The 20,775-nt window shown below is 40.8% G+C and overlaps 1 protein-coding gene across 1 annotated transcript; it reads left to right on the forward strand.

Annotated features, from left to right (window-relative positions):
- The first annotated feature begins 600 nt into the window (after positions 1-600).
- On the forward strand, positions 601-16,823 carry plcxd3 (phosphatidylinositol-specific phospholipase C, X domain containing 3). The gene is made up of 6 exons (XM_067231391.1): positions 601-827; positions 13,347-13,603; positions 13,757-13,930; positions 14,196-14,371; positions 15,006-15,107; positions 16,643-16,823. Exons 1-6 carry the CDS (start codon positions 725-727, stop codon positions 16,797-16,799), a joined length of 969 nt encoding a protein of 322 aa, XP_067087492.1. The 5' UTR covers positions 601-724; the 3' UTR covers positions 16,800-16,823.
- Positions 16,824-20,775: the final 3,952 nt, after the last annotated feature.

Consider the following 20,775-nt stretch of genomic DNA (forward strand, 5'->3'; position numbering starts at 1 on the left):
TCTAATATAACATATTGGATTGCTATCTCAGGGTACACAGTATATCTCTATTACAAATTAAGCTTTAAAACCTATGCAATCTCTGACCTTGGTTGGTGTCTACATGGTTGTCGAAGTCTCCAGATGCGTCCATAGCTTTAAGGGGTAGGCTGTCGGCCCTGTGTTTTCTGTTGGTCTCTGATTGATCTCGACACACAATATGTAGATGGGCAAGGTCAACACCACGGATTAGGATAGCGTTGTAAAACCATACATGGACCCTCTATCAGATGCGCTTTCCGCTATGTAGTGTATTCAATTCATTGAATAAGGATATCCCATCCTAATCCTATCGAATTTGAAAGACCATGGTCAATGTGGACTCGGATTCGAGAATTCCATCAGTAATAAATGTATGACCTTTTGTAGAAATTTAAGTAGAAATCTCTCTCTTTTGTAAAAATGTAAGTGATAATTTTGTCTGTGCACTAAACCACGTCCCCATCCTGTTCTCTCAGTCTTTTTACTACTGCCCAGGTCTCAATGAATAGCTCAACTCTTCATCGACTGTCAACTTAGCGAGCTACCATTCATGTGTACGCGCCCAAGGGGTGTGGACTGTCTTTTGGTCACAGTGGTGTCTTTTTTGAGTGTTCGGTGTGGCGAGGTTACCGAACGTAGTACAGGGAGGCGCACTCAACACCCGCACAAGGACCGGAACGATTGGATATAGCATCGTCGCAGCATGGCTTCGTCTCACGGGAAAAACGACCTCCGGTTTGTGGACTGGATGGCAAGTTTACCGGAGACCATGCACAATATTCCGCTCACCAACATGGCTATTCCCGGTAAGTCTTCAACATTTTATACTACAGCTGCGTAAAATCATTCGGGATAGGATCACAAAATTGACGCAGTAGTCAGTAGTGGCACAACACCATAAGATGATTGAGTTATCATATCAGGATATGTCTTTGATTGTGTCCATCTTATTATTTGTAGGTCATTTAAGCTTTGGATGTAACATTTTGTAATGCAATTTATAATAGGCACGTTTTTTTGTGCGTGTTCTGGCACGAACAAACCTAGAATCAAACTTGTTGCGCAAGACTCCTGAACCATGTGTAGATAGGTTGTTCACGGTCGTTGTTAATAATTGTATCACTCCTACAGCTCTGGAATATTCAAGGAACAGCAATCTTAAATCTGTATCCATCGTAGACGTGCAGATGTATTACACTTGAGTGATGTAAAACGGCAACAGATCTAGGCTTGCCATTTTGCTTAAGCGGTCCCAAGCAGGAGACACGAAAAGCCTTCTTTTTGTGTGTTCTGTGTCATGTCAACCGATGTGTAGACAACATATGTATTCAGCATCCGATTATTTTATTTAAATCTTTATTACAGTAAGCAGTCCGTATTTCCGCCCTATTTGCTTGGGAATATCTTGTGAGACGAACGTTTTTCGAACCGTGGCCATGCCTCCCCGCCGGTGTAGACAATTAACATTGGTTATGGATTTGTGTCTGTTGACATGCATGGATTTCGTCCATGATTTTGTACTAGCCTCTAAATGGTGCATCCTGTAATATGGAGCCAGCTGTTTGGAACCTTTGGCCATTCATGCCCTCTTAGACTCTACCAATGATTAAGATCCGGCCACTGATTTCACTCCCCTGATCTGGAATGTTTAATTATCAGCTGGCTAATTCCATATCTGCCAGCCAGTAATTAGCACACATACACACACATTCTCTCTCTCATTCTCTCTCTCTCATATACCCTATACCTATCCATTATAATTTTGTTATAGATCCCTCTCTATTTCTCACATACACATCTCATGTCCATTAAACCATTAAACACAGTGACTTTGATATGTGTTTGCGCATGTGTTTGTGTGTTAGCTTCTTGAGGCCTATGAGGTGTGACATGACATTCTAGTCCACTTTTTATGACACGTGCACACACATTAACCTTTTAAGTAGCCCTCATGTTGCAAGCAAGATTATTTGATCCTATCAAGTTTAATATGGAATAGTGATAAAAGGAACTTGTTGCAGATATAGGTGCTAGGTCTCTCTAAATACACACACACACACATATTGAGATCCCTTCTGCCCTGCCAGCATGATCTAGCAGTCAGCTTAGAAAGCGAGTGTGCCATGTTCTCTCTAATTCACCATCATTATTCTTAATTGACCCAGTTGCTCCCAGCATCTTCAGCTGGTTTTCAGCCCTTGTCGTTTGGACACAGATAATTATTACACCTTCTTTCTCTGTAACTCCTTGAAGTACAGAATTAGCCTGCATGCCATTGGCTTTAAAAAATCATCTGTGTGCTTGTTCTTTTTGAGTTTGTGTGCGCATATCTTTTGGACATTTATTCTATTCCTCTGTTGGGTTGAGGTTTGTATGTTTCTTGATAAGAGCCTATTACCAAGAACTGCAAAATCTGCTGCCAAATCAAAAGGTTGATTCTTTTGACATTTTTCACTGTGAGTTATGTTTTGTTGCAGAATAACTAAATAAGCACTTTCAACAGTATCATTCTCTCTTGACTTTCAACAAGGCAATGTAAGACAAGATGTAGAGGGAATGAGACGAATGAAGGAGACAACTGTCACATCACATTCACAGTGACCGTGATCAACGAAGGACAATTATATTTAAGATGCTAAATTTGTTTAGCCTAGGGATCCAACTGTTAATGTATTCAGCAGCATAATACTATTGCCCAGCCAAACCCTTTCCACCAGGAAATTGATTTTATTGAATTAAAAATTTAACAGCCCCGCACTTTTTTAATGACTATTCATAAATTGATTTAGTAAAATGTTTTCCACATTTGAGCCCATTCACAGCCCATCCTCCCCTACTCATCTGGTCTTTTCTTACTTCTCTGTATAATCAATGCTTACTAGGCAAAAAAAAAGTACAACTTTTCCCATCTGGCATTACTTTGGGTTTAGGCCAAATGAAAGAGTACAGACAACAGATACAGTTAGGTCCATAAGTATTTGGACATTGACACCATTTTCATCATTTTGGCTCTGTATACCACCACAATGGATTTGAAATGAAACAATCAAGATGTGCTTTAAGTGCAGACTTTCAGCTTTAATTTCAGGGTATTTACATCCAAATCAGGTGAACGGTGTATGAATTACAATACATTTTATATGTGGCCCCCCCCTTTTTAAGGGACCAAAAGTAATTGGACAATTGGCTGCTCAGCTGTTCCATGGCCAGGTGTATGTTATTCCCTCATAAAGGGAGTTCGTTATTTCATTGACAAGGAGCAGATAAAAGGTCTAGAGTTAATTTCAAGTATTGGTATTTGTGTTTGGAATCTGTTGCTGTCAACTCTCAATATGAAGTCCAAAGAGCTGTCACCATCAGTGAAGCAAGCCATCGTTAGGCTGAAAAATCAAAACAAACCTATCAGAGAGATAGCAAAAACATTAGGTGTGGCCAAATCAACTGTTTGGTACATTATTAAAAAGAAAGAACGCACTGGTGAGCTCAGCAACACCAAAAGACCCGGAAGACCATGGAAAACAACTGTGGTGGATGACAGAAGAATTCTTTCCCTGGTGAAGAAAAACCCCTTCACAACAGTTGGCCAGATCAAGAACACTCTCCAGGAGGTAGGCATATCTGTGTCAAAGTCAACAATTAAGAGAAGACTTCACCAGAGTAAATACAGAGGGTTCACCACAAGATGTAAACCATTGGTGAGTCTCAAAAACAGGAAGACCAGATTAGAGTTTGCAAAAAAACATCTAAAAGAGCATGTACAGTTCTGGAACAACATCCTATGGACAGATGAGACCAAGATCAACTTGTACCAGAATGATGGGAAGAGAAGAGTATGGAGAAGGGAAGGAACTGCTCATGATCCAAAGCATACCACCTCATCAGTGAAGCATGGTGGAGGTAGTGTTATGGCGTGGGCATGTATGGCTGCCAATGGAACTGGTTCCCTTGTATTTATCGATGATGTGACTGCTGACAAAAGCAGTAGGATGAATTCTGAAGTGTTTTGGGCAATATTATCTGCTCATATTCAGCCAAATGCTTCAGAACTCATAGGACGGCGCTTCACAGTGCAGATGGACAATGACCCGAAGAATACTGCGAAAGCAACCAAAGAGTTTTTTAAGGCAAAGAAGTGGAATGTTCTGCAATGGCCAAGTCAATCACCTGACCTAAATCCAATTGAGCATGCATTTCACTTGCTAAAGGGAAAATGCCCCAAGAACAAGCAGGAACTGAAGACAGTTGCAGTAGAGGCCTGGCAGAGCATCACCAGGGACGAAACCCAGCGTCTGGTGATGTCTATGGGTTCCAGACTTCAGGCTGTCATTGACTGCAAAGGATTTGCAACCAAGTATTAAAAGTGACAATTAGATTTATGATTGTTAGTTTGTCCAATTATTTTTGGTCCCTTAAAAAGGGGGGGGCAAATATAAAATGTGTTGTAATTCCTACACCGTTCACCTGATTTGGATGTAAATACCCTGAAATTAAAGCTGAAAGTCTGCACTTAAAGCACATCTTGATTGTTTCATTTCAAATCCATTGTGGTGGTATACAGAGCCAAAATGATGAAAATTGTGTCAATGTCCAAATACTTATGGACCTAACTGTATTTCTGAAGTGGTGTGCAAGATGTTTTGTTATGACAGTGAAAGTACCTAACAAAATAAATGGTTTATGTTAATATGGTATTTTTATGTTTGCTTCAAAACATGCTTTTCACTAGGTGGTACGCTATATGTGATTGTAAATAAACATTACATTTTTACACTGGCTGGCACTCATTGAAATACATAGGCTATTCATCAGTTCCATGGCCCCCGTGGAAATCTGCGCAAACAAATAGTAAATATATGTTTGTAAGTTGTAGCAGAGACACTGTATACTGTGTGTGTGGCAGGGTGTGCCCCTCTTGCTGTGTGTGTGTGTAAGGGGGCCGGCTCAACATAGTGATGTCTGTCATCCATTGGCAATCAACAATGGCATTTTCCATCTGCCCAACCCTACCCTGCATACGACACTATCGCTGGATGTCCTCGACGGAGGGTAGCTGGGTACCGGTGATGTGTTGGGCGGTCTTCCCCAACCACTCCAGGGCTTTCCGATACTGGTAAAAGTTCACCAGGATCTGAGGATATTGGTGAGCCTTCCTCTATGTTCTCAAGAAGAATATGTATAGAGGGCCCAGGAGAGTTCTTCAGAGATGGCAACACCCAGGAACTTTAAGCTGGACACCCACTTCACCTCGGCCTCAATAAATGTGGATGAGGCAGAGGCCAATTTTTCTGCCACGCTGGTCTCCTTGGCCTTCTAGGTGTTAAGGGTTGTTGTCAGCACATGACATTGCCAAGACTGATGTTTTATCTAGTACACCAAGAAGATGGCCCTCAGGGAGGCCCCAAAAAAGATTACATTTACATTTAGCAGGCACTCTTATCCAGAGCGATTTACAGTAAGTACAGGGACATTCCCCCGAGGCAAGTAGGTTGAAGTGCCTTGCCCAAGGACACAACGTCAGTTTGCACGGCCGGGAATCGAACTGGCAACCTTCGGATTACTAGCCCGATTCCCTCACCGCTCAGCCACCTGACTCCCTGATTAGCTAGATTAGCTAAATTAGCTAGATTAGCTAAATCTGAAGAAACGCTGAGCCTCGTGTTGTGTACGCACTGCCATTTTGAGGACTTAAGATTCATGATAATGTCTTAAACAGAAACCTCCCCACTTCGGCTCTTGTTTATACTACAGTGTATTATCCATTTATTGTTAATTGCAGAAGCATCAGGAATTAACATTTTGAATCATGTTTCTGTATTCATGCCAGTCATCTCTCAAGATTTTAGAAGTAGGGACTGAGATTTTCCATCATAACCTATCTAATCAGATCAGTGAGCTCCTGTTTTCTTGCACAGGAGGGTACGGTTTGTTATCACACGCACTGGAAGCCCAAGTCCTGGGCCTTGGCCCCCCTGCCTGAAGTCGATGGATCTTGTCGAACGAGCTCTACCAGAAGGAGCCAAAGCAGCCCTCGATAGAAGACTCTTTTCGTTTTCTTTGTAATTGAGTTGAAGCAAATGCCCCTCGGGCCCAACCCAACCCTGTGTCCGCGTGGTCTCCTCAGCAAAGTTTAAATAAAAAAAGAAAATCAAGTACAACACAGACATCGGACATTGTCAGCCCCTCAGCTGTTGGTGGTTCCACAACCTCACCCATAGAGAGATTCTACTCAGAGCCAACATCGACTAGCATCGAGTGACCAAAAGAAATTGTCCAGAGCCAGAGACAAGTCATGAAAGGACTCCCACAGGCTCGCCAGGGTGTCACCAGAGAGCCCTGCCAGATGGTTTCCTAGGTCCTCACAAAAATAGTATCCAAGGATGATGTGTCCACCTGGCCACCATTGAGAAGGTTGCCTGGGGTAGGCATGGGACCCAGTACAGTGAGCCACAATCTTTGCTCTGTTCTTTTCCGAGGACGCACAACAGGCCTACTACACCCTCCCCCCTCACAGAGATTCCCAACAGTATCTGCAACCTGAATAAGGAAATCCTGGACGATGAGAATGATCTCCAGTCACTGCAAAGCAAATCCAAGACTGGATATATGTCCTATGCTCTCCAGCAAGTGGCCATTTATGCAGACCGATGCAGATCCGCCACAGCCCTTTAAAGAGCGCCGGGACCACCCGGAGGGGGGCCATCAGTGGTGACCCCAGTAGCGTAGCTTAATCGTGATGGGCCCAGGTGCCAAAAATGTGGGCCCCTATCACCATCCATTGGCTATTTGACTTAAAAAGGGAATACTGTTGTTGGTAACACCAACAGTTCCACTTTTATGTTGATACATTTTAAAGTAGGTACATTAGCCACATTTTCAATTCTGGTAAAAAACATTCTGACAGTTGTCGCTCGATTGCTAGCTCAAACATTGCTTAGATACAAAGTAAACTAACTTGACCCAGAATGCTTTTCAAAATCAGAAAGTGTTTTAATCGCCATGAAAGTTTGCTCAGACAAGGAATTTACTTTGGCAGGAAGGTGCATACATTCAACATAGGAGTAAATCTTAAATAAGTTTAAACAAGTCTAACTATACGTTCAAAGGTTCAAAGTCTAATGAACTAATACTAACTAATACTAAGGGGACAGGTATGTAAATAAAATAAATATAAAGTATAAAGTTACCGTAACATCATATTGACACAATTGAATACAATGAATTATTTAACAAATTAATTTGATTTATTGTCTTAAAACAAACTTAAATGTCAAGCTTATGGAAATAACAAAATGTTGTGGGTGAAACCATCAGTGGGATCCTTTGCTATATACACTACTGTAAATTAAGGGTCATTTTTCCGCTAAGTCATATTATTTGATCTGAGATGTGAACCACCCATGCTAACACTCAGCATCCTAGCTGAGCAGTAAAGCAATATAACTTCATAAGGGGGCCCAGAGCTTTGCATTTTCGGGCCCGTCACCGGGCCCATGTATGTCACGGGCCCATAGCTACGCCACTGGGTGACCCTAAACTAGCCTGAGCTGGCCCTTCCATTTCCTTCCATCCGAGACGAGGGACCACACCAGGAAGTGATCTCTCATCTGGAGACAATAAAAAGACTGGGGAAGCAGGGAGACGTAGTCCTTTGTTTATAAGGCATTGTCTGGCTGTGCACCAAGGTATATTTGTGATCTCAATGTGCCATACTGTCCTGCTAGGTCACTCAGATCTTCAAATCACTTGCTTTTAAATGTGTCACGATGTCGCTACAAATTAAAAGGGTGATCTGGCTTTTTCTGTGGCTGGGCCAAAGCTTTGGAATGCTCTCCCTTATCATGTGAGGTCTGCTCCTTCATTGGATATTTTTAAATCTACTCTAAAAACTCATTTTTATTCTTTAGCTTTTGGAAACTTTTAATTGTTGTTTTATAGCGTAGTTCTGCTATGCACTATGTACAGCACTTTGGATCAATTTGTATAGTTAGAAATGTGCTTTAAAAATGTATAGTTTCATATAGTATTTAGTAATAGTAATATAGATGGAACAACAATGCAGAAGAACAGGAGAAATACACTATTGTAATCTGAGCTCCATGTTGCTGGTGGTTTGTTTATACAGTGCTGTGGTAGCATGTCATTGCAGCAACAGGACATAGCTGTAGGCTGCGTGGCTAATCTGACCTGTTTAGGCCCTGACTTCAGTAGACTAGTGAAGCATCCATGCAGGGCTGGAGTGATGAGCTTAGGAGAGTGAGAGTTAAAGCCTGTGTGTCTTTGTGACATAAAAAACAATTGTGTGTGATCATACATTTTGTGAGTCAGTATGTGTATGCATGCGCTGTGTCCTAACCTTCCACCATATGGGGAGATTGGGGCCGAGGACAACCGTAAAGGCTGCGGGGTGGCGTCATCGGGGTGCCAGCCAAAAAACTGGTGTTGTCCTGGTGTACAGTGAAGGAAAAAATTATTTGATCCCCTGCCGATTTTGTACGTTTGCCCACTGACAAAGAAATGATACGTCAATCATTTTAATGGTAGGTTTATTTGAACAGTGAGAGACAGAATAACGACAACAAAATCCAGAGAAACGCATGTCAAAATTGTTATAAATTGATTTGCATTTTAATGAATTAAATAGGTATTTGACCCCCTCTCAATCTGAAAGATTTCTGGCTCTCAGGTGTCTTTTATACATTTACATTTAGTCATTTAGCAGACGCTCTTATCCAGAGCAACTTACAGTAAGTACAGGGACATTCCCCCCGAGGCAAGTAGGGTGAAGTGCCTTGCCGAAGGACACAACGTCATTTTGCATGGCCGGTAATCGAACTGGCAACCTTCAGATTACTAGCCCGATTCCCTAACCGCTCAGCCACCTGACTCCATATACATGGCTAGAATGGGCTACAAGACCATCGCCAAGCAGCTTGGTGAGAAGGTTGGTGCGATTATTCGCAAATGGAAGAAACACAAAAGAGCTGTCAAATCTCCCTCGGTCTGGGGCTCCATGCAAGATCTCACCTCGTGGAGTTGCAATGATCATGAGAACGGTGAGGAAGCGGCCCAGAACTACACGGGAGGATCTTGTCAATGATCTCAAGGCAGCTGGGACCATGCTGAAGCCACCCTGGAGCCTTTACGGTTCCTTGTTCTCTGCCCCAATCTCCCAAGAAAACAATTGGACTGAAAGGACTGAAATCCTGCAGCGCCCGCAAGGTCCCCCTGCTCAAGAAAGTTCAGGCCGGGACGGGGCCATGTACCGTCAAATCTTAAGGGGGAACCACCTTCCTTTAGCCAGGGCATTAAAAATGGGTCGTGGATGGGTATTCCAGCATGACTGACACAAAACACACGGCCAAGGCAACAAAGGAGTGGCTCAAGAAGAAGTACATTAAGGTCCTGGAGTGGCCTAGTCAGTCTCCAGACCTTAATCCCATAGAAAATCTGTGGAGGGAGCTGAAGGTTCGAGTTGGAGACTTGGAAAAGATCTGCAAAGTAGAGTGGGACAAAATCCCTCCTGAGATGTGTGCAAACCTGGTGCCAACTCCAAGAAACGTCTGACCTCTGTGATTGCCAACAAGGGTTTTGCTCCCATTAAAATTATAGACTGATCATTTCTTTCTCAGTGTGAAAACATACAAAATCAGCAGGGGATCAATCATATTTTCCCTCACTGTATGCTATTGTCTAACGCTCACAAACTAAAAATTAAATAACTTGCTCATGCAATTAATCCAGAAGTCAGTGAAACCGACTCCACCATTCGGATGGAATAATTTCGTAATTGACTAAGTAATTAATTACTTAAGTGGCTGGTTCCTATAACAATCAAGTGCCTGATGGTACAAAATGAGGTTGTATTAAAAGGTAATACCCTATGCATATACATAAACGCCACCCTCAAAAAACGCTGCAATGTTTCTTTTTTATTTACCGTCATTTTTTTTTTTTTTTAAGCAACATAAAACAAGTATGGTACAAAGATACAAAACTGTCACTAAATATACATCTCTGCATCACTATCACTGTCCCCGTTGGCATCCTCAACAGTGTCCTTGTAGACATGAATTAGAAACATCTACTCAACAATCTAAACGTGCGGCTTATGCTTTGCTGGCTGTTAACATATAGTTTACAGCACACTTACTTGATTGCTTACACTGTTACGAGACACCAAATATATAATAAATAAACTGCTTTGCACTTTCCCTGTGTTGTTCTTATTTACTGATTAAATAAATGCCGCCCTCGTACAAACGCCGCCTCGTTTAAACGCTGCACTACAAACACGTTTTTTTTTTTTTTTATGTAATCAAAGAAATGCAGTATCTATTGTAAGCACAAGATACTTCTTATATTGTTAAACTATAGTCTTTCATATGCAATACCGGAGCAAAATGGGCCCTCTGTGTGTTAGCGTAGATCCAGGCATGTTTTTGTCGAATCAGCTTGCTGTGCGCCAGGTTGACTGACCAGTTTGCCTGCTGTGGATGCTGCTGAGCCCAGCAGTCAACAGAGATAATGGCATGGTCATGACAGGTGGACACAGAAGGTGCATCTGAAGCATGAAACAGGCTTTCTTCACATCAACTACACAGTAGGACTCGGGATAGACTCCTGCCGTGAACACACAGTAGGACCACATAGCATCTCTGGTTTCACTGACATTCTCACTTTTGACCTTGCACATTAGTAAGAAAAACTCAAGGTTAAGTTTTTGGCAGGACAGTGTTTTATCCCCTTTATCTCACAGTCAGTTTTGTTTAGAATTTTTTTTTACACGTGGTTAATTACAGGATATTTCTCAATGGGAACTGCAGTCAGTAATTAGGTGAATGATGTAGAGTTTTATGATTACCTGACTTAAAGGTTTAGTATTAAGACAAGAATTCTTTCCTGTTTCCCCAAAAAATATTTTTGGAATACAGATACACACAAACAGCGGGGAACATCACCTGCTTCTCAATAATGTTCATAGATGACTGTGGTTAGCTGGACAGTCTTGAGAAAAAATGCTCCTTCAGGTTACCTTTGGCACCCATGCAAACCAAATGGGTCAGGATTCTCCAATCCTGTTCTAACAGAACTATCATCCTGTAGGTTTTTGCCCCAACCCCAATTGTAAAGCCCAATTTTTTGGGCCATAAATGACAATCAGCATTGCTGAACAAGGTTTGCAGTGAACACCCTCATTGAAGGTAACTTTTCAGGAACAAGGTGGAGACCCTTCTCTGGCTATTGGCGTTTTGTGTTGACTGTCTGTATGTTGACAGTGCTGCACTCATTTGCTACTAGAACCACACAATGGGAAGGGCACACAGTGTCATACTACTTAATAAAAACCGTGAGGAAGAAACTGGCATGCTTTAGAGCAATTAGAGCAAAATATGTTGGAAAAAAAGCAGTAATTTGGGCCATATAGGAATGTGGACACCTGAACCATCACACCTTATGAGCTTGTTTGGACATCCCATTCCAAAACTATGGACATTAATATGACGTTGCCACCCCCTTTGTGGCGATAACAGCTGCCACGCTTCTGGTAAGACTTACCAAAGATTTTGGAGTGTGCTGTGGGAGTTTATTCCCATTTAGCCACAAGAGCATTAGGGAGGTTGGGCACTGATGTTGAGTGATTAGACCTGGCTTGCAGATAATGTTAGAATTAATCCCAAATAAATCCCTGCGGCGGCAAGCAGTTATGGAAACAGCACACCTAACCATTTCCCCAGAATTTGTACCCTCTCTAGTCGTCAATTAATATTGTAAGGGACAGACATTTTGAAGGAATGTAGGGAGTTAAAGATTAATGATCTTCCAACTGGCAGATTATCCTTTTTAAGACAAGAACCAATTTGTAATTCTCTTAATTTTATTAACCAATTCTCCAAGGCTTCTGGTCTAACTTTGAATATGGTCAGGATTGTGATGAGTCTGTTATTTGAAATGTTCCAGGAAAGGACTTTAAATATCTGGGAAAACCGAAGGAGGCCTTCAAGTCCTGGGTGTTATCTTCAGGGTTCTTACAAACTGCCTTCAGCAAGCCCTTTGAGCTTGCAAGTTGGTGTTTGTCCACAATTTCTCTCCTCACAAAACCATTCTTTGGAACAACTGTGACATTCGTATCAAATACAAATCATTGTTCTGCCTTCCAAAGAGGTACAAACAATATTCTTAATCTTTTTGATGTCAGTAAATTGCTCTTGAGTCACCACTGTGTAGCATTCCCTCTTTTTTTAACAACAGTCTGTATATGACTGGGAACTGAGGAGACCAGTTGCTGGAGTTGTGGGAGAGGAATGTTGTCCCTTTTGTATCTGATACAGGATTCTTGCTGCTCAACAGTCCTGGCTCTTCTTTGTCATATTTTTCGTTTCATGATCCAGCAAATGTTTTTAACTGGTGAAAGGTCTGGACTGCAGGCAGGCCAGTTCAGCACCCAGCACACGAAGCCATGCAGTTGTATCAGATGCAGGATACCACCCCCATACCATCAGAAATTCCGGCTTTTGAACTGAGCACTGATAATAAGCCAAATGGTCCCACTCCTCTTTAGTCCGGAGAACGCAGCGTCCATGGTTTCCAAAAATAATTCTAAATTGCAATTTGTCTGACCACAGAACAGTTTTCTCATTTTGCCTCAGTCAATTTTAAATGACCTTTAGCCCAGAGAAGATGGCAGTGTTTCTGGATCATGTTCACATATGGCTTTTCCTTGGCATGATAGAGCTTTATCCTGCATTTGTGGATGGCACGTCAAACTGTGTTCACAGACTCTGAGTTCTGGAGGTGTTTCTGAGCCCATGCAATAATTTCCATTACAGAGTCATGCCTGTTTTTTATGCAGTGCTGCCTGAGTGCCTGAAGATCACAGGCATATTTATTTTCCCCCTTACACATAGAGATTTCTCCAGATTCTCAGAATAATTGTATTATATTATGTAGTGTAGATGATGAGAAGTCTTCGCAATTTTATGCTGAGGAACATTATTCTGAAATGGTTCTATATTATCTAGATGCAGGACCTGTTTGCAATTAAGCTGGTTGTTTGCTAAATGTTCCTCCAGCTGTTGATTTTCAGTAACACTTACTGTTTCAAGCCTTTTATTGCGCCCGTACCAACTTTTTTGAGACGTGTTGCTGTCATAAAATTCAAATTGCCTTGTATTTTCCTTAAAATGGTACATTTCATAAGTTCTTCTGATCCTTGATTTTCAGAAATAAAATGTCAATGTCAAATGTCAATGTTGACCGAAATAACAAATGCACAGAGACACGCATGCAGGCAGTCCACTATAACCATTATGTATACCATCTCTCAGGTTCCCACGACTCCTTTAGCTTCTACATAGACGAGGCGTCCCCTGTGGGTCCAGAACAACCTGATACCGTCCAGAACTTTGTGTCAGTCTTTGGCACGGTGGCTAAGAAGCTTATGAGGAAGTGGCTGGCCACCCAGACCATGAACTTCACCTGTCAGTTAGAAGCAGGCATCCGCTTCTTTGACCTGCGTATCTCCACCAAGCCCAGGGACCCAGACAATGAGCTGTACTTTGCTCATGGACTTTTCAGTGCCACGGTAAATGTGTTTTAAGATTTTAATTGGATCTAAAGCAATCCTAACTGTAATTGAATTGCTTACTAGCCGAGTAGCTTCAGTGGAATTATTTGTTATTTTGACTTTCTGGTATTTTTCTCTGTTTGGTGGTGGTGGTGATGCATTTTTGTGTAGGTGAGGGAAGGTCTTGAGCAGATCAGCAGCTTCCTGTCATCCCATGCCAGGGAGGTGGTCTTCCTGGACTTTAACCACTTCTATGGCGTACAGAACCTTCACCATGAGAAGCTAGTGGCCATGCTCAAAGAAGTGTTTGGAGAGCGTCTCTGCCCTGTCGTATTTGCTCAGGAGGTATGTTGTGTGTGTGTATTTGTTAATGGGGGCGGTACAACAACGTGAGACATCACTACTCTTATGTACACGATGCCATCACATGTACATACAGCTACAGCAACTGAGGCCCTCATTTATCAACGTAATGTAGAAAACAGCGCATACATCATCTCACAAGATAACAATGATTGATCATCCATATGGTTGCTATTTAGTCATTGTAGAATGCAAGTGGTCTCTCTCTCTCTCTCATATAATTTATATATATATCTTATTTCACCAGGTGAGTCTGCAATACCTGTGGGAGAGGGAGTACCAAGTTCTTGTATTTTACCACAGTCCCATGGCTTTGGAGGTGCCCTTCCTGTGGCCTGGCCAAATGATGCCTGCCCCCTGGGCCAACACTACTGACACCGAAAAACTGATCCAGTTTCTCCAGACCTCTGTTGCCGACCGCAGGTTTCCATCTCTCTCTCCTCCCTTCTTGTTTCACTGTGTGCTTGTCTGTCACCCTCATTTAAAGTAACAATCTTTCTCTCTTTACATACACTGTCTACCTCTCACACATACTGTCTCGGTCTTTGATAAACTGTCAGGTACTAGATGTTCCTGTCTCTATCAATACAAACTTTGTTAGAAGTCATTGAATCTGGCTTTGCATTGCTCAGGTGTTCTTGAGATCCAAGACTAAAATGCACTGACTGTCACTGATAAATTATTGCATGCAGTTCTAGATGTAGCAGTCTGTGGGGGTTGTTCGACATCTCCATGAATCATAAATTCTCTACGTTCTCTCCTGGCACACCCATAACCTGTGCAACCTATTCAGTAGCAAACTTTCCTGAATCTCTGAAAAACACACCTTAGGTAGCGCGAAAAAGAGTTTTATCTTTCAGATTGCTGTGAGACCAAAGAGCAGCAGCATGTTAGTGCCCATACTTTGTTAAATGTTTGGCTTTGCACTGATACACTCTGATACTGCTGGGATGATTAACTTATGGATAGTCCCATCCTCAGTGATGAAATATCAATACATTTATTTGTGAGATGACAATACATGTAATGACCTGTTGATTGGTTGTTGTGGCTGCAGGAGAAAGGGGACCTTTTTTGTGTCCCAGGTTGTCCTTACACCCAAGGCTAGCACCGTTATGAAGGGGGTGGCCAGCGGACTGAGGGAGACCATCACAGAAAGGTGAGTTTGTCATCAACAGGTAAAAATAAAATATATTTTGTAAAGTTTAGCCATTTGAATGGAATCATAAAATGATGTAAAACGCCATTATCATGTTAATAGTGAAAAAAAGAACAAATTCCTGTCAAATCTAATTCCTATCAAAGCACTGTAGGTCTACTGTACTGAATACTTTTTTTTTTTGTGTGTGTATCGGTTGAGTTAGGGTAGTCATTTGAAGTTCCTCTCTTTTGAGGCTTTGCCCAAACCATAACTTGGAACATAAAAATTAGTTTTTAATAAGTTATAGCATGCATTGCCTTAAAGAGGATTGGGCTTCTCTGTACTTTCTTCCACTCCCAAGCTATATTTTGCTCACATATTAGGTTTTTGGAAACACTAGTGCAACAGATGCTGATATAATTCAAAATCCTTTCTCCTCTCCTATGATAGTAAAACTGGTTTGAGTGATAGCTTGTAGAAATGCCTCCTCTCCCATTAAAGAGAGATCAGATTCTGTGATGCAAGGGTATTTTTTTTGTATCGGTAAACCCTCAATTTTTGTGATTTTAAAACTTTTGAATCCCAGCACCAATCCATATGATGCTTGTCTGATAAAAGTGAGACCCAATTATTGAACAGTGCCTTTATTGATGCTCTATTTGTATTTCAATAAAAATCTGTCTTACTTTTACACACTTCTGTACACAGTATGCCATTATTATTGTTAATTAACAAATATTTTCAAGGCATTTAATTGATTAGGTATTCTCTACTGGAATAGCTCAAGGGTAGATAATAGACAAGGTGATAGACAGTACCTATACAACTCATTCCATTAGTCTAATTTGTTAATATTGTACCTTACATTTTAATGTACAGTACAGTATGTCTGTGTGTTGTCTACTTGCAAACTTGCATGGCAATGCACTCTGTACACCTTATTTATGGCTTGCTCTTTGATACATTTGTCTTTGTATGTATATATAGCCATGTTCTTTTTATAAGCTGGAGATCTTTGTGGAAATATCAGTAATTCAGTTTTTACATTTGATAGCTGTATTGTTATCGCCATCCATAATCCTTTTTTATTATATATTTTTAAAATGTCTAGCAAACTTTTGAATCCTATAAGATACATTACAGCATGTGTATGACTTCATGAAGATAAGGTGCCCTCACACCACCACAGAGAAACAGATGGAACTAAGGCAGGGGAGATGTCAAGTGGGCACAATTGTTACATCCTCCCACTCAAATTTGTCCACATAATTGCATCCAACAGTCTTCAGACAATCAGACAATGTGTCTGGCTGGCTCTCAGACAGCCCTCATCATGCTGAGTCATGTGGACCTTTTAACAGTGTTGGCTCCTTAACCATGACTCACTCCCTTCCTGTTCTCTAGCAAAATCTCTGTCGGTTTATCCTTACTCAAACCTTCTTTTTATATGCACTGCTGAAATACGTCCATGAGCAAGTGTACGCGTGGGGATATGTTCTTGTTTGGCGTATGCGCGTGCATTTCCCGACAGTGTTTCTGTGTGTTCCTTCCAGGGCTCTTCCAAGTATGATGCAGTGGATACGGTCCCAGAGGCCTGGCGAGAGCGGCATCAACATCATCACAGCTGACTTTGTGGAGCTGGGTGAGTTTATCAGTGCCGTCATCACCCTCAACTACCACCTGGAGGAAGAAGAAGAAAATGCCACCTGAGGCTGATATGGGTTGCCAGAGAGTCTAGTCACCACCTATGGGTGTGCTCTCTCATTCCGTATAGTTTATTTCAGGGGAGAATTCTTCCTCTCCACTTTGTTTAGGGCTAAGAGAGTTGGGGAAAGGAGAAGTGGGGGGAGAGGTTGTTGGTTTGAGGGATTTGGGAGTTGGAGAAGGGGAGAGAAGGAAGAGGATAATGCACTGAGTTTGAAAGATGACACAAAACTTTTTGGACTTTTGATTTGATGTATTTTGGGGTCCAAAGGCCAGTTGCTTAAGAAGGGCTCTTTGCTTTTGCTGTAACAACTGCTTGATTCTTCTTTCACTTAAATGCTCTTTCCTGGCCTAAGCTGTTTGGCCAATGTCTGCATTAATAGCACATTCTTCAGTTCTGATGTTCTTAGTGTTCTAGTGACAGTGATGGTCCATCCTTACCAGACCTTTCTTGTTGGTGGCAGTACTTTAATTACTGTAATTTTGTGTGTAATGTAAAATCAGCTTACAAAACTGTTTCATTGTCCTGGTCGACTAAACTGCCATAAGGAACCCGTAACCCGGAATCCCTTAAACTCAGTTAGACCTATAGGGATTTCCCAATTTGTGTTCTCAACTCTTAGTCCTGTGTGCGCGGTATGCACTGTATGTTTCAGGAAAAACTACTGCCATTAAAGACAGTCCCGTTGAGTTTCCATTCTTAAAATCCACTGAACAAAAGGTTTAGTGCTTAAATATTTCCGACTTTGAAACTGTCACCTCTGAGGTCAATATACTGCTCCAGATTGATTCTATGTCCGTGCTTGGTGGACAATTATTGATTCAGACAGTGTCACTGTGGAGGTGTTAATATTGTTTACATAGAACAATCAGTCCAAGGGTCTGATAAATCTGTGTATGTATTGTTTTTGTATTTGTTGAATAGAATAAAATACAGCAGAATGGATAACAGAATGATAGTTCTCTTTACTGACCCTCTATTTCCATGTAACAGTAAGACACATTTTACACTTTTGACAAAAGATAATACCTAAATGTTAAAATATGTACTGAGACAATTATTGAGTCTTCTTCAGTGAATGTATTCTGTTACCTAAAAATGTATTAATGTAAACCAAAACAAATTGTAAATATTACAGGTTGAATATGTGAAAGTGTGTTTTGTGTGTAAATGTGCCATTTCCAACTATTCTGTAAGTCAAAGAGCATTTAAGATGTTTGTCATGGAGTGAGAGAAATATAGAGAACTTTAACAGTCAGTGCATGTGTGTTTGTGTGTAACCTACTACTGTTATTGTCAAAGAAAATACTTTTTTATGTGTAAAATTTACGCATAAAAATACTTTACTTTATCACCAATATGATAGCTTGTAAATAGTGTAAGTGCAATGAATTTACTGCCGTACAATTGTAAATGAAAATGCCAAGAAAATATTGGTTGTATTTGGGTTTGATTGATAGCTCGCATGAATTAAAAGAGTGTGTGTGTGTTAGGAGGGTGACACACAATGACACAAGTCATTGTAATCACACTTCATCTTGGAAACACAGAATTCCTGTTAAAACATTATGTTCATTAGTGTGCACCTCATATCCTGCAGTAAAATATTTTTCATATGTACTACTCAGAAATCCCAAACCCAATTACCTCCATCATCCACCAAAACGGATTCAAAAGAATGCAGATTTAGTAGTTTTAACATCAGTCCCAAATCTCATATTGTAGCCATTGCTATCTGTTTATGAGTTGCCATCACTGGAGTTGGGCTGGGTCCATTGCTGTGCAGTATTATGTAAAGACCAATCTTTTGTGTGCTGAAATGAAACTGACTCTGTTCTAAATGAAACAAGGGCAATCAAATAAAGCCTCTATGCCTGTACAAAATCTGTCCCAGAGTTTCCGTGGGGTAGTTACCGCCTTTATGCTTCTTCAGTGTTCTGTCATATATTTTCTTATTTTTATTTTTTTTTACAAATGAAACCCAATGTCTTACATTGGGTTCATTCCCCCATAATTGACACTGTAGACAGACTTTGGTCCATTTAATACACTGGATGTTTGTATGGTCTCATTGCTTCTGTTGAAGGAATCATAAACAGCTGATATAAAAAGGGTCTGATACTAGACAGCACATAGAAATTAAACACGAAAGAGTGTTAAGTGTATGGTCACACTTAACCTAAGTGGGATTGTTTTGGTTGTTTTTCTTGCATCATACTGCAAAAATGTATCTGTAAAAAAAAAATTGTACCACTGATTTAATATGGTCTCCATTGTGGTATACAACTGACTCCTGTCCTCATGTTATTCTACTCTGTTACCACGGTGACGGGCAGTGGCGACTGCAGTGTCGTTGAGGAGGCATGTGTGTGTGTGTGTGCGTACTCTCTGTTATCCCGGCTCTGCCATTCTGCTGCCAGGTGTGTTTATCCAGCAGTGATGAATATAGTTTGGCTGAGAATGGATCATGAATATGAGACAACAGTGACAGGAAGTCCTGTTCCTGTGTATGTATGTCTAAATATAGCACAACCTAACCAGAACATTACTTTAATAATAAAATAATCTGGATCTTTGCTGGCTGGTTGTGCTGGCTGACACAAATGTTGTACACACCTAGTGTCCTCAGTGTTAATATCCCGAGGGCAACATTTCCAACTAAGGAAAGTAAATGTCACCTTTCTCATTGAAAGGGCAGGGGCTAGCTCATCAATTCTTACCTACTGTATGGTACCACATTGTCCCACAGAGAAAGATATGGTCGATATAAAATGGATGGCATGGTTGGCACTCTAATCTTACTTCTCTGTCAAAGGTTATCCACCTGCAATAATTCTTCTGATTGACATGAATGGAGGAGTGAAAGAGTGGACTAATGGATTGAGATGCAATATGAAGGGTTTGTTTTCTGACAGACTAAGCCTGGTCTTGATTTAATATCCTCGCACCAGAGAAACTTAATTGTCATGGGATCATGAAAATGATGGATCTGTGTCAAAAGAAGTCAAACCTTCATTTAGACTTTACACAAAAGGCGAGACCAGAGAAAGAGTTGTGTTAGTAAAATTAAATGAAATAAAAAAGAGTGAGAGGAAGAAAGGATGAGATGACCGACACTTCAGCTGAGCCTGATTAAGCAAAGCCTGATTAAGCAGAGCCTGATTAAGCTGAGCCTGATTAAGACTCTCTTAAACCATTTCCATATTTGCACCTTTGACCTATTTGCACTAAGTTAACCTATTTGTATTTTTGTATCTTTATATTGTATATCATAGCTACTTAATTTTTAATATTTTTATTTTATCCTAAATTCTTCCAGCCCCTTAGTATTAGTTAGACCTTGTACTGTTAGTATAGTTAGACTTGTACACCACTATTCAAGATTTATGATCCCTATATGTTGAATGTATGCACCTTCCTGCCAAAGTAAATTCCTCGTCTGTGCAAACTTTCATGGCGATTAAACCCCTTTCTGATTCTGATTTCTGATTCTGAAGGACTTGTTAAAACAAAAAGAAAGGTCAAATTGAGCACATCTTATTATCTATGAGACATGATTTTCACATTAGCTGGAGTGATTAAAAACTAAAGATCAGACATTTGAAAACTCCTTAAAAGCACAATCAACATGTGCCTTTTAATAAAATGCAGAGATATGGTATAGTTAGTATTTTGTTCATTTGAAATGATTTACTGACAATTCTTGTGCTACTCCTTTTTTCATTATACTAGTGCCAACATGTTACCTCTCCATAGCATCCTCTTACTCAACCGCTATCAGCAATTTTACTAACAGTTAACTAGCCTGAAAACATCTAGTGGTCAACAGTAGAATACCATAATCACCCCATATCCCACAATCTCCCAGATTGTGCTCGTGCATCGACAAGTATCAGGGGCTTCCCTGGTGTGTAGATTAATTCAAAGTCTTATCTCTGCATTCTCATCATCAATCACTTTATTCTGGGTGCAATCTCCTTC

Source organism: Osmerus mordax, chromosome 28, assembly GCF_038355195.1.
Source record: "Osmerus mordax isolate fOsmMor3 chromosome 28, fOsmMor3.pri, whole genome shotgun sequence".
NCBI classification, from domain to species: domain Eukaryota; kingdom Metazoa; phylum Chordata; class Actinopteri; order Osmeriformes; family Osmeridae; genus Osmerus; species Osmerus mordax.